The following is a 14,480-nucleotide window of genomic DNA, read 5'->3' on the forward strand; positions in this document are numbered from 1 at the left end:
GTGAGACCACGTTTAAAGTAAGGAGACAAATACCAGGTCAGTTTACATATCAGATATTTGATTCCTTATCTCTTTGGTTACTTCATTAATTACTCAAAATAATTAAATCTGATACTTATAGGCAAGTTCTCCCTTGTATTGGCTAAGAAGAGATTTAGGATCAAATCGGTTTTACCAATCTACTGGTACCAAACCCGACCTCAAGAAAGGCAGAAATAGAATGCAGCAGAAATGTCTACTATGTCCAAAACCAAGACTCAGAAAGTTCAAAAGAAAGTCAGTAAGAACAGGATGACCTCGATCAGGACCCTGCTTAAAAATTCTCAGTATTTGAAGTCAACAAAGTAGAAGAATCTTGGGTTATTTAAAACAACAACAATGACAAAACAACTGCTTTGCCTATTTTTACTATCCCCAAAGAAATGTCATCAAAATGAGATGAAAAGAGAGCAAACTGTTATTTCTATTAAGATGACAAATAATCCCTGGAATTTCAGCATATAAATTCTAGAAATATTTTAGAAGTTATAGCTATATGGTCAAACCCTGGGCAGTACTTAGGTATTCTGGTTCTGTTAAATTACATTTTCTTTCATAAAACTCAGATGGAAACTGAGTGATACATTTACCTAATGATGTAAAACATGAGTTGGAATCGAGATGGTCCCTGACTGTACTCTGGATCATCTTCTATAGTTATTGATTCAGTCTGGTAAGTACAAGTATTTCCATGGACTCATCTAAGAATAGGTTAGTCCCTAGCAACAAGTCTATAACTCTGTGCTTTATGTATAAAATTAAGTTGAAATGTTTGGAATTAAGAAAAAGAAATGAAGAGAAACATGAATCAAAATGACAAAACAACTTAGTAACGTGACCAATAAAAATGGAAAACATGAATACCAGGTGATCAGCATGCTGTTTCTGCAGGACATCCTGTCTGTAATCCTTTACGAACACTGAACTGAGCTTGTCCTCAACCTCAGCCAGCCAGTTGAGCACCTCCACCTCATCCTCCCCGAACAGTCTAGCGTTAGACAGTGCCTGTTCAAGCAGGGCTGCTTTCCGAGTGCCCCGGTCTTGAATCTCACTGTATCGGGCCTGCAAGGAGTCTAGCTTTTCTGACAGCACACCCTGTTCTGCAGAGCATGTCAGGGAGGAGAGGGACTGCCCAATTTTGACTGCCTGGTGCACATCTGTTGCATGGCTTTCTATTTCTTCCTCCAGAGCCTAGAAATCCAGATGGAAAAAACGAGTAACAGAAACAGAATAAATGAAAAGTAAACATGAAACAATGAATAAGAAATGATATAATAAATTAAATAATATAAAAAGCTCACCTACTGAAAGGCAAAAATAATATTAAAAGTGAGAACAAAAGCTTGTTTTTTCCTGATGGTAGCCTATTAGTCTATTGCTGTTTTTCCTTCAAGGATGTGATTATTCTAATGGATAATTTGACCATATTTCAAATTCAACTTTTAAAAATCACCTTCCCCCCATCTCACCAAACATATCTTCTCAACTGTTACTGGCAGTTAATTTCTAGGATTTCTGACTGCAGTGCTATGTTTTCACTTACCAACAGCCTCTCCCTACCTTGTGCCGGATGATCTGCTGCTGTATTTTGGCAGTCTGAGTGCCAACAGGTTCTGAGTTAGCAAGCTTTTTCTCTGTGACAGATAAGAAGTCAGAAATAGGCTCAGCTGTCTCATGGAATTGTTTGGCCAGAACCAGGATATCTTCCAGCTGTTTTTGCCTACACAAATATACAGAACAAACTGCTCAGGCAAAAATTTACATAACGACTGATAATAGTATTATATTCAGTGAAAGATCAATCTCTACCAGGTACATTTTAAGCATCAATAGTAAACAGAACACATATACATAGCACTCTGTGGTTTTAAAGGCTTCCCATAAGCATTGCCTTATTTTGATTGTCATAACCCTGTAAGGTAGGGGGGAGGAGGGTGTGTCTGGAAATGTTTTGGACTTGGGTTCAAAGCATATTCCATTATTACAAAAGAGAAAACTGACCCTGAAGGCTTAAAAAAAGATCTGTCCATTTCACCCAGTGAGTGTTAACAGTGCAATGAGGATTAGAATCAGACTTTCTAATACTCTTTCTCCTATGGGATGTAGCACATGTATCATCTAAACATGAGACCAAAATAAAGTTTAAAGGAGTCAAAATAAATAATCAGTTTTCATTTCTCTCCCTGTCATTGCTACCTTCACTTGTGAGTTCAGAGAAATGAGCATGTGAGGAGCAAAGGCAGACTATGAACTACAACTCCACCATCTCCCTGGTTCTAGTGATTTCAAGCACCAGAACATAACTTTGAATCCAGATCTAAGGCAAAAAAGAAAAAAAAAAAAAAATGACCTCGGAATAGCTGAATTTACCAACACACGTGGCAGTCAAAAGAACTATAGACTTCAGAGCTCACTTGGAATCTTATTTAATGTAACATTCATACTAAGCTTAGATTTCAACTATCCTGTATATTAAAAGCAGCAAATTACAAAGGGGAGAGGAAGCCTGATAGGAAAAAGAAAAACCTCCACAGACCTCTGTTAACACACAGATTAATAATAAAAGGCCACAATTATGTCTCTGAATCATTAAGAAAAGACTAAATGCTATGTCATTTAAAAGGCCTGGAAGTATATGACGCACTTTAGTTCAACAAACCTTTACTAAACAGGACCTGTGCTGGGTCCTATGCTGTGTGTCCTGGACAAATTATATTTTATATATAAATCATTTTATATATAATCATTCACTCATTCGAGAGGAAAAAAGCACGCATGCAAAAGTACATAAAATAAAATAAAGATACAAATAAAGAATTACAGTAGTTAAGAGGAAGGGGAGGGAACAAAAACTTCGCAGGAAGAAGTAAACACAGGTATTTCATGGAGGAGGCAATATTGTCAGTAAAGACATGGAATTACAAAGTGACAGAAGATACTGAAGAATATGGTGTACAGGGATCCCTGGGTGGCGCAGCGGTTTGGCGCCTGCCTTTGGCCCAGGGCGTGATTCTGGAGACCCGGGATCGAATCCCTACATCGGGCTCCCGGTGCATGGAGCCTGCTTCTCCCTCTGCCTGTGTCTCTGCCTCTCTCTCTTTCTCTCTGTGTGACTTTCATAAATAAATAAAAATTAAAAAAAAAGAATATGGTGTACTTTACCTACAACATAAGGAGTGAGAAGAAGAGCAGAAACTAAGAAATGTAGATTAGGGCCAAAAGCTGAGGGCTTCCAGTGTTGGGTTAAAGAGTTTAGATTTTATTTCATAAGCAATAGGGAGTCATTAAATTTCTGAGCAAGGCAAAAGGGAAGCTGGAGGGTAAGCAGCAATGGAACAATGAGTTAGGGAACTAGCTACCTCAGGTGAGCTACTTCAAGTGGACTAGTGCAAGTCAGGAACTGAGGTAGGTGAGCGGGAATTAGAGAAATGGATGAATCGGGAAGACATTACAGAAGTAAAATAGAATTTAGCATCCTAATAGACATAGGACATAAAAGAGCACGGGAAAAAGGCTAAAAATGAGGTTAAGGTTTGAAGCCTAGATAACTGCAAATGGCGCTATTAATGGAAATGGACAAAGAGAAGGAAAAAAGTAGTGCAATCTGGAAATAAAAATAAGGTGAGTTCTCTCATTTTTGTTTCTCCCTCTAATATGGAACAATACTTTGCAACTCAGAATTAAGCACATCACAGGCCAGTGGAAATAAGGAGCCTGAAAAGCTAGATAGCTGACAACTGACAGTGGCTACCTAGAAAACTGAAAGCATACAATCATAAATGATTGCCTATACTACTCTCATATGGATTTCTAACTAGCTAGCATTTATGGGATGCCCCAGTATGGGATGACAGTATGGGATGCCTGGGTGGCTCAGTCATTTAAACTGGGCTTCAGCTCAGGTCATGATTCTAGGGTCCTGGGATCAAACCCTGCATTGAGCTCCCTGCTCCTCCCTATCCCTCTGCTACTCCCCCTGCTTACATTCTCTGTGTCAGAAAAATAAGTAAAATCTTTAAAAAACAAATAAGCTGCAAACAATAGAAGGCAAAAGACATTCAGGCAATGCTAGGGTATAGCTATGGAAGGAGAAAGTACTTCCTCGGAGGAGAAAAGCATACTGCCTATCTTTTGGCCACTTACTGAAGACTACTTATGCATCCCTTAAATGTCCATATATTTAACAGAATCACAGACTAGCTCTGGGATGTAAAAACATCTAATATTGGAATAAGCTATCAGAAAAAAAATATGATAGATTTCAATTCCAAGTATCAAAAGTATTATTTATAAATATGAAGAGGAAAAAATCTGTCTCAAAAACTCAGAAAATAACTTGGCTGGATTGCAGGCGTTGGTGTCTGTCGGTTTGGAACCATGATTATATCTCAGCAGAAAAACAACACAGAGCAAGGAGTCTTCCAGTTCTCAGAAATTCATGGAGTAGCTGAGGCTTACTTCCTGAGAGTGACTGTGATTATGAGGATCATCTCCAAAAACTTATTCCTCTTTAAGACAGAAGCCATTATACACCTTCTAGAGTGCTCTATGACTCACCCAGGACCTTTTAGAGCACCCTAACAATAGGAAGTCAAAAACTGAACAAAAGAAACCTTCTCTGACCCATTCCTCCAAACCTCTTTGGCCTTACCTGGCTGCTGCCTTGCTGAGCAGTCCAGTCCATCTACTTTCAAGACCTTCCAACTGACCAGTGATTTTCTCTCTATCAGCCAGCTCAGCTGACTGGGCTATTCTACCTCCTTCTGCTTGAAGCATATCTACTGTGGCCTTTCGATCATCGAGGAGTCGCTGGAGCAACTAGTACACATAATGTTTAAGGAGAATGAAAAGCAGTAACACAAGGTCACTTTAAAATCTGAATTCAGAGAAAGAAAATACAAATAAACAAAAGATCCCCAAACCCCACCCCACCAAATCCTAAAGTGAATCAAATAATGGTGGCTTTTTCCCCCGTCCTGAGGCAAAAGCATGGGCTATGGAATAGCTCCTACCACCCACGTAAACTTCTCATACACTGAGTTTAGATACACAGTCTTTAGATGAAGGAGTGATGGTCATTATGTGACTAACAGGGAACTTACTTTGAACCAGGAGGAAAATGAGCTGAAATGGGAATTAAACCAACAAAAAATACAGATGGAACCTTATACATGATATACAACCTTATTCAGACCATTGCTGACCCTGAAAACACCAAAAACCTCGTAAGATAGAGCTGTGTATGAAACACCGAAGCGGGACACAAACGAATACAATTGTTCGGTCTAATACGTGCCACAGGCAGCTGGTAGATTCAAAAGGAGGCTGAAATCAGCTTCCACCTTTCTTTTCATGATCATACAAACTAGGTCAGGAGTCTCCTAAAACTCCGGAATATGCTCCTGAACTCTAAACACATGTGTTGTCTGCCACTCCCTACGGCTGTTCCAGTTCACTGTCCCAACATTCTCGCTTACCTTCTGTTCTTGGATCTGTGCTTTCACCACTTTATACTCGGCAGATGGAGGTTTCTGATTGGCTATGAGCTCCTCAGTGTCTGCCAACCAGCTGAGCAACGGTTCCAAGGCATCTTGAAACTTCCCACAATGCAACAAAGCCTCCTGCAGTTGCGCAATCCTTTGTGCGACCTGTATCATAGATGCAGAGGCTCATTATGAGAAAGGAGGGAGCTTTTAAAATCACTGACGTCCCTTTTGTAACTAGAGATTACAACTGCTAAATTTATGTTTGCATTCAGATTGCAGGGAAACCTCAGATTGAGATATGTCTTTTCTAAGTTATCCATTCCTGGGGCACTAGCTACCCCCTGGTCACTCACCTTTTTGTTCAGTGTGTTCCATCGAGCATTGATCTCTTCCATGTCATGTTCCAAACCCTGCACGTCACAGTTTTTTCCGGCACTCTGAATCAACCCCTGGCCGAGTCCATTCACCTGCTGTAGCTTCATTTGAAGGGGATCCACCTGTTCTTTCTGAAACATCTAGATAATTGCAAGGCAAGATTTAATCTAAAGGCAGCATTCAGACCCTTTATACCACACAATGACTGGTCATTCTTGGGAGATTTCAGATTTAACAAAGGAGCAGCAGGAATAAAAAGAGAAAACAAGCCATTTGTACAGGAAACTATCAAGGAAAAAACGTGATTTCATATTTCAATAGATCCTCCTATGGACAAGTAATTACAGAGAGTTATGGCACTACTTAGGTCTTTAACCCAATGATTCATGGTTGGTTGGTTGGTTTCTGCTTGCTTAATTTTTAATGCAAAAAGCTATAGAGAACAGAGAAGCATCAGCCTCAAGGTATCATAAAAGTGTGATGTATATCAATCCTAAAAGGGAAGAATAATACCAAATGACCAGTATTGGAGATTAAAAATACCTTGGGGAATAGTTTTTAACTGACCACCGATACATGCGATGCTCTTCTTTGAGTAGGGCTAATAACTCAATTAGCCAAAAACATTATTAATGTTGTGAAAAACGCCAACCTCATAGCTTAATTCCCCTGTGATCATTTAAGTCCATTCTGTACCAGAGCCACAGACCACACACCGCTAATAATTTTGGAGCAGTATTCCTGAGATTACAAAGGGAAATGTGTCACTAATACTGGGAAATGCCCTTACCAACTTCAGACACATACTCTGAAATGCAGATATACATAAAGTATTTTAAAAACTATAATACTGCATATCAATGTTTATCATTAAACAATGGAATTTTAAAACAATGTGAAGGACTGTAACCAAAAAAGTGTGTTTCTTTTTACTGCAGCTAATAAGCTCTATTATGATTTAGAAGTTTCTAAAAGGAAACAAAGAGAAGAAAATAATACTTTGACACTCAAATGGTATTAAGGAAAAGAATGAAATAAATAATTGTCTCTAAGATCAGAGTTTCCTCAATTATAAGAGGATAAAATCAGCCACGTTCCATACATTTTATAGATCCATTCTGGATCTATTTCCACTCTTTTTTCTCCCATAAATTGTCCCTTCAGTTTCAGTGATACAGGTGAGTTGATTAAAGCCAAAGAATGACAGAAAATGGAAGAGAACAAAAATATAAAAGAAAAATATAAGTTTGGGTTAAGATTAATTTTGGCCCATATGAGACTACAGATCACACTTGGATTAGGAAAATGATTCTTGAAAGAATGGGCTATGGCTGGATAAGTGAGTCATCAGGGAGGAAAAGCCCTAGGGAACACTAAAAAAAGGAAGGTTACAAAGGTAATTACCAGTGAGCTTCATTTTATACTATAATTTGATTACACCATATTTTGTTAGGCAACACTACAAGGCGGTTCAGCTAAAAATTACTGTTTCCCCAACAACATGATTCCCAGAAAAAGCAAGTGCTATGATTCCATTTTCTACTAAAGATGTTTTCTTTGGGGAAAAATCAAAGCAAAAGGGAAAAAACCAACTCCTGTGTTTTAAGTTGCTTGAGTGCAACAAAATGGTGGTGGTGGTGGGGTGTGGGGGGTTGGAAAGGCTAAGAAAGAAAGCCAAAGGTAAGGAGGGAAGATGTCAAGTCCACACCGAAGAGCCCCTTTTATCCAGTAAGCAAATCTTGTCTCCTACTATGACATTTAAATTCCTTTTGTGGGGAATCCCTAAGGGGCGCTCCATGGTTTAGCGCCTGCCTTTGGCCCAGGGTATAATCCGAGTCCCACATCGGGCTTCCTGCATGGAGCCTGCTTCTCCCTCTGCCTGTGTCTCTGCCTCTCTCTCTCCTGTGTCTTTCATGAATAAATAAATGAAATATTAAAAATAAATAAATAGGGGATCCCTGGGTGGCTCAACAGTTTAGCGCCTGCTTTTGGCCCAGGGCGCGATCCTGGAGCCCCGGGATCGAGTCCCACGTCGGGCTCCCTGCATGGAGCCTGCCTCTCCCTCTGCCTGTATCTCTGCCCCTCTCTCTCTCTCTCTATCATAAATAAATAAAATCTTAAAAATAAATAAATTCCTTTTGTGCATCCAATATGAGGCCATTTCACTAAAAATTCAGTTCCTCACCCACGCTGACACATTTCATGTGGTCAACAGCCACCTGTGGCTAAGTGCCTACTGTACTGGGCAGTACAGATAGAGAGAATATCTCCATGTTGGCAAGAGGCTCTACTGGGTAGTGATATAAATGACATAGAAAAGTAAAATATATTTAAATAGCCTAGTAATCTCTTTCATAATATAGAGCCAATTCTTTTTTAAAAAAATTTGCATTTACTTTGTCAATGAACATCTTCTATAGAAGCATTAGAGATTTCTTCTTTCATTTCTCAATCTCTACTCTATGGATTAAGTTGACAGGGAATGGGTATTTCATCTTTTTTCCAGAAGTCTGAAAATCTATGAAAGTACTTCAAAATAAATACTATCTAAATATTTATTTTGAACACAAGTGAACAGAATGTTATAGAAAGTACATTTGAAAACACTTGCTCCCTTCTCTCAACTCCCAAATAAAGCTGTTCTGCAAAATCAGTGCTTTTAGATGCATTAAAATTCCTACTCCTCAGTATTTCAATGGGGCTGTGCCATGTTATTAACCAACCAGAGCTGGCAGACATTTCCCAGAGCAGAACACTAGTAAAAATTATTGTAAGAGTGTAAGATGCAACTGGGACATAAAACAGAAAATTTCCCAAAGAACTTCTTAAAACACTTATCTTTGGTAATACCACATTCTCCCAGTTTTCATCTCGCCTGATCCATTTTTTATCTCCTTTGTTCTCTTCCTCCTTCTCTCCTAGACCTCCAAAGGTTCATCTTTGGGGGGTGAAGATCAGGGGAGGATGTTCTATGCTCTCTTCTTGGCAATTCCATCTACTCCCATGGCTTTAAATATTAACTATGATGCTTACGGCTAAAATTTATATGTATATCCATAAATCCAAATACTTTAATATTGCCATACAAATGAATCATTGGTACCTCAAGAACCTAACCATTCCAAAATTGAATAGTACTTCCTATTTTCCTCTTCTCCCAAATCTGTTCTTCAAATCACCAATTTACTACTGCTTCCATCTGCTCAGTTGTACAAACTAGGACCTAGAAGCCAAACTTGATAACTCCCTTTTCTTTCTCCCTCCCTCCTGACATAGAAGCCATTGTCAGGTCTTGTTGATTCTACTTCCAAAATATATCTTGAATCCAATCAACTGCCTTTAAATCCACTGACATCTCGCTAGTCCAAGCCATCCAGACAACTGCAGTAACCTAGCAGGCCTCTCTACTATCCTTGATCCCCTATAATGCACTCCACACACAGCAGACAGCGTGATTCTTTTGTTTTTTTCTTTTCCTTTTTTTTTTTTTAAAGATTTTATTTATTTATTCATGAGAGAGAGAGAGAGAGAGAGAGCGCGCGCGCGTCAGAGACACAGGCAGAGGAAGAAGCAGGTTCCATTCAGGGAGTCTGATGTGGGACTCAATCCCAGGTCTCCAGGATCACACCCTGGGCGAAAGGCCGGCGCTAAACCGCTGAGCCACCCAGGGATCCCTGGTTTGTTTTTTCAAACCATTCAGTGTTTTTTGTATTTCATGCCAATCATCCTTAAACAAATAAAGGATAAGACCAAATAGATGTGAAATTCATAAATCCCAACCAATGGTGAGAATGTGTACTGCCCATGTAGACTGGTTTTCTCTATCTTTAAGCTGAGAGTAATGTTTTAAAAATTGTAAATAAATCGTCTCACTCCCCTACTTAAAATCCTTCAATAGTTTATCATGGCTTTTAAAGTATAGATTCTTTTGAAAATGTCTTAGTCCCTGCATCATCTGGCCTCTTCCTACCTTTCCTGATTTACTTCAGGGCCCTCTTCCAGAACCTCACTCACTATGGGCTAACCACATGGTCTTCTTTGAGTCCTAAGATCCCAAGCTCTTCCCACCTTCCATTTCCTCTGCCTGGGGTATTCTTCCCTCTGACTCTCTAAGTAACTTCCACCATCCTTTACCTGACACAATTAAATATCCCTCTTATTTATTTAAGCCTTTATTTTTTATTCAAAATATTTGCTGTGATTTGCAGCTATATACTTGTGTCTTATTTTTAAAGTTAGTTTATTATTTATTTTAGTAATCTCTACACCCAATGTGGGGCTCAAACCCATGACCCTGAGGTCACAAGCTCTTCTGGAGCGCCTATGTGGTGTAATCAGTTGGAACATCTGACTCTTAGTTTCGGCTCAAGTCGTGATCTCATGGTTGTGGGATTGAGCTCGGTGTGGGGCTCTGTGGTCAGCATGGGAGTCTGCTTGAGATTCTCATTTCCTCCAAAATAAGTAAGTAAATCTTAAAAAAAAAAAAAAAAAAAAGGTCACATGCTCTTCTGACTGAGCCAGCCAGGCACTCCCATATATTTGTGTCCTTTTTGGTTAATATCTGCCAGCCCTGATAATACAGTATAAGTTCCACAAGGGCAAGGACTATGCCCATCCTATTCACTGCGGGAGCCCTGATACCTGGCACAGAGTAGGTATGCAATAAGTATTTGTCCCGTGAATGAATGAATACTTGTATAGAAATGGTATTAGAGAAGACAAATTAGGAAAGTTCTGATCAGTTGAGTGTTCAAACACTGAGCTAAGATTGTGGGGCTTGCAATTTTTTCTTTAAAAGACCTCCCTGACAATTCTGAATTTTATAGAATCCCTAATTTTATATAAAAGATTTTTTGTCTTCCATTTAACATCTGTCTGGAAATAAGACTAAGGAAGTCTGCAAAAGAGAAGAGGGTTTAAATAGCCACAGATTGCTCTCAGTGGGCCTAGGGTCCCACTAAAGAGAGAGGAAACAAGTTCTAGCATTTTGCTTCTTCTACCAATCTCTCGTTAATGCTATTACAAAATTCATATCTATCTTAGTCATGTGTGCATTTGTGTATACACACACACAGAATCTAAACCACATTTTGAGTGTGATCACTTGCCGAGTTCTAAGTGTTTATGTATTAAAATGACAGGATCAGTTGCCCCTAGGAACCCTTTGGGAAGACATGAAATCCATACATCTCTCATCTTGGAAAAACTTTTTCTCTCAATAATATTTCACCAGTTTTGCAAAATTTGTATACTTGTGTCACTTCTATAATGATATTTGTTTTGTTTCATTAAGTATATTCAGAATAGCCTCTCTACATTCTTATTGGTTAATGTCCTGGCTGGGGTGAGAGCTTAGATTTCTTCTTTTGTACACAAATGCAGGCATCTGCTTGCTTCCAGATATTCCATAAAGTAACCATACTTCAAAGATGATGGACCAACCTTGCTTGCAACCCACCACTGCCTTCTCCTCCCATTTGTATCAGGCAATATTTCATAAAATGTTTACCTCTTGCAACTGAAGGGATCCTCAAAAATTACCTAGTCCCATCTACTCATTTGTAAATGAGGAAACAGAGATCTGAGACTGATATTAAGGGTTCCTCTGAGTTTTTCCTTTATACAGTTTTGACCAGCTCCTTACAAACTTAATCCCTGTATTTCATGGATTATTGCTGTAGACTTTATACTAAAAATATTCTGTATAATCAAGAATGCCCGTGACTTTGGACAGGTTACTGGGATCCCGATGTCACTCTCAAATTCAGTAAAATTCAGAAAATGGAATCAATGCAGCAGTCTGAAAGGTGATGCATTATAGCTTGATGGGATGCTATATTACAAAATATTTGGAGAAGCCCAAGGTGACACCACCACCAACCACTAAACTAAATGAATCTGTAGCAAAGTTGTCAGCTAGTGGCCTGCAATCAAAATAACTTTTTGATTTAATTGGTGCTCTAGCAACAAGGCTGCCTGGAAAGGCTCTGCCATGGGGTGGATATGAAACCCATCTTTCTTGCAGCAACCACAGTGAATAATATTCAGGAGACTGACATTCGGTCCATCAGTCAACAGTGAATACCTACTACAAGGAAGGCACTATTTTGGATGGTATAAACTCAAAACCACCTCTGTACTCCATAATCCCCGATTGCATTAGATTAGACGAAACTTCTACCTCCTTCATTCTCTACCACTGACCAAATGACACTGGGACAGTGAAAGCAGCCAATCTTAAATGTCTTTGACTAGGAGCGCTCAAGGATGTGTGAACAGTGTTCCCATCAGTTTCCTAACACATTCTGTTCTCTAACATTAAGAATCTCAGAACCTCAGGACACTTGGCCCAATTCCCTTATTTTATGGATTAGGAAACAAGAGGTCCAGGAAAAAAAGTAAATGACTTGCTTCAGGACACAACTTTTGACAAGACGGCTAAAATACCTCTTTTTGTAAACACTATTACACCTTATCCTGGCTTTAAGAAACATATATTTGTATTAAAAAGCAATTATTCATACTTCCAGATATTGCTTTCACCCAACCTATTCTGGTGAATTCTTTCAACTAACCAACACAGATCTGTGGAAGAGTAAGGGGGAGGATACTGACAGTGATTGAAATCTTACATACGTGTGTTTCCCATGGGTTATCTCATTATCCTCACAAGGTTCTGCCTTAATAAATAATCCAGCTGGAGACTCAGGACATCAAACTAACTTGCCAAGTGCTAAGTATCCCAGTTCTCTCTCCGAAGCTCATACTCCAGCTCCAACCTCACTGCTGACATCGCCGATTAAAGAGCAGCCACTTGATTTAGGACAGAACATGCTTCCTGCCATTTTCAAAAGCAGAATCACCCTTTCCTGCAAATAATCTTTTCCAAAATGTAAACCAATGACGGTTTACAATCCTGTTTTCCTTGGCCTTGGCTTATCACTGAATAAAAAAAAAACAAGAGTACGAATTGTCAAGTTTTTCACTAAATCAAAGTAAGACCTATTTCCCCCATAAATGCAATAGAAGGACCAGAAAAGCCAGGGCCCCAAAGAGAACCAAAGGACTAGCTGTGCCCTTTATAATCATTAACTCGGAGAGCTTGCAAATCTCACTTTACTCCCCAGATCCTTTCCCAACAAAATGAGCAACAATTACCTCATTTGAATTTAATCCATCAGTTGCAGCCAGGGGTACTTTCCCATGCAGTACTGTGCCAGCCACCTCTTTTATTCCAAATCCTGGGGAATCAAGGTCCTCCTTGATCCATATTCTAGCAGGGGAAGCCTCCTCTAGAACAGGAGTTCCTTCTTCTGAGACAGGCACTGAATCAGTGTGGGCAAAATCTCCCAGGAAGGGTACACCAGTAGGGAACACTTCTTCCATAGCAGACACTGCAGCAGCTGGGGCTGCAGGCTCCGCCAAGATGGACATTCTATCAACTAGGGTAGGAGGCTCCTCCAGGGTGGGCACTGAAGCAGCTTGGGCTGCAGGCTCCTCCGAGGTGGGCACTGCAGCAGCTAAGGCTGCAGGCTCCTCTGGGGAGGGCACTGCAGCAGTTGGGCTAATAGGCTCCTCTGGGGTGGACACTGCAGCAGCTGGGTTAACAGGCTCCTCCAGGGTGGGCACTGCAGCAGCTGGGCTAACAGGCTCCTCTAGGGTGGGCACTGCAGCAGCTGGGCTAATAGGCTCCTCCAGGGTGGGCACTGCAGCATCTGGGCTAACAGGCTCCTCTAGGGTGGGCACTGCAACAGCTGGGCTAACAGGCTCCTCCAGGGTGGGCACTGTGGCAGCTGGGATAACAGGCTCCTCTAGGGTGGGCACTGCAGCAGCTGGTGCTGCAGGTTCCTCCAGGGTAGGCTCTGCAGCAGCTGGGGCTGCAGACTCCTCTAGGGTGGGCACTGCAGCAGCTGAGATCACAGACTCCTCCAGGGTGAGCACTGCAGCAGCTGGGATCGCAGACTCCTCCAGGGTGAGCACTACAGCAGCTGGGATCATAGACTCCTCCAGGGTGAGCACCGCAGCAGCTGGGGTAACAGGCTCACCTGGAGTGGGCACTGCAGCAGCTGGGCTGACAGATCCCTCTGGGATGTCATCCCTTGTGGTGGGCACTGCAGCAGCTGGAGCAGTCCCTCCTGGGGAGGGCTCTGCAACAGTTGGTGCATCCTCCTCGGTCATGGCCACTGCAGCAACTGGAGCAGTCCCCTCATAGGCAGACACTGCAACAGCTGGAGCAGCAGCTAGGACATCCTTCTCTATGGTGACCACTGAAGCAACTGGGACATGTGCTTCTATGGTGGCCACTGAAGCCACTAGTACGTCTGCTGCTGGGAAAGGCACTGTAGCAGTTACAGCCATTCCCTCTGGGGCAGGCACCACAGCAACTGGGGCATCCTCCTCTGGGACGAGCACTGCAGCATCTAGGGCATCTTCTGTAGTGGGCACTGCAGCAGTTGGGGCAGGCTTCTGGGGGATGGTTATCCATCCCTCCAAAACTGGTTCAGTACTACTAGCCTTGGTAACTTGTTCCTCCACAAAGATACTCAGCAACAATTCTGAATCTCTCATTTCTGTCTCCCC

General features: G+C 41.0%; 1 protein-coding gene across 1 annotated transcript in view; it reads right to left on the minus strand.

Annotated features, from left to right (window-relative positions):
- Positions 1 to 14,480, minus strand: part of MACF1 (microtubule actin crosslinking factor 1) — a 233,078-nt gene that overhangs the window by 48,097 nt on the left and 170,501 nt on the right. The window contains 5 exon segments of the mRNA XM_049093947.1: positions 904 to 1,230; positions 1,600 to 1,759; positions 4,691 to 4,857; positions 5,517 to 5,687; positions 5,879 to 6,040. Coding sequence (XP_048949904.1) covers positions 904 to 1,230; positions 1,600 to 1,759; positions 4,691 to 4,857; positions 5,517 to 5,687; positions 5,879 to 6,040 — 987 coding nt within the window.

The sequence above is a fragment of the Canis lupus genome, chromosome 15 (assembly GCF_003254725.2).
Source record: "Canis lupus dingo isolate Sandy chromosome 15, ASM325472v2, whole genome shotgun sequence".
Lineage (NCBI taxonomy): Eukaryota > Metazoa > Chordata > Mammalia > Carnivora > Canidae > Canis > Canis lupus.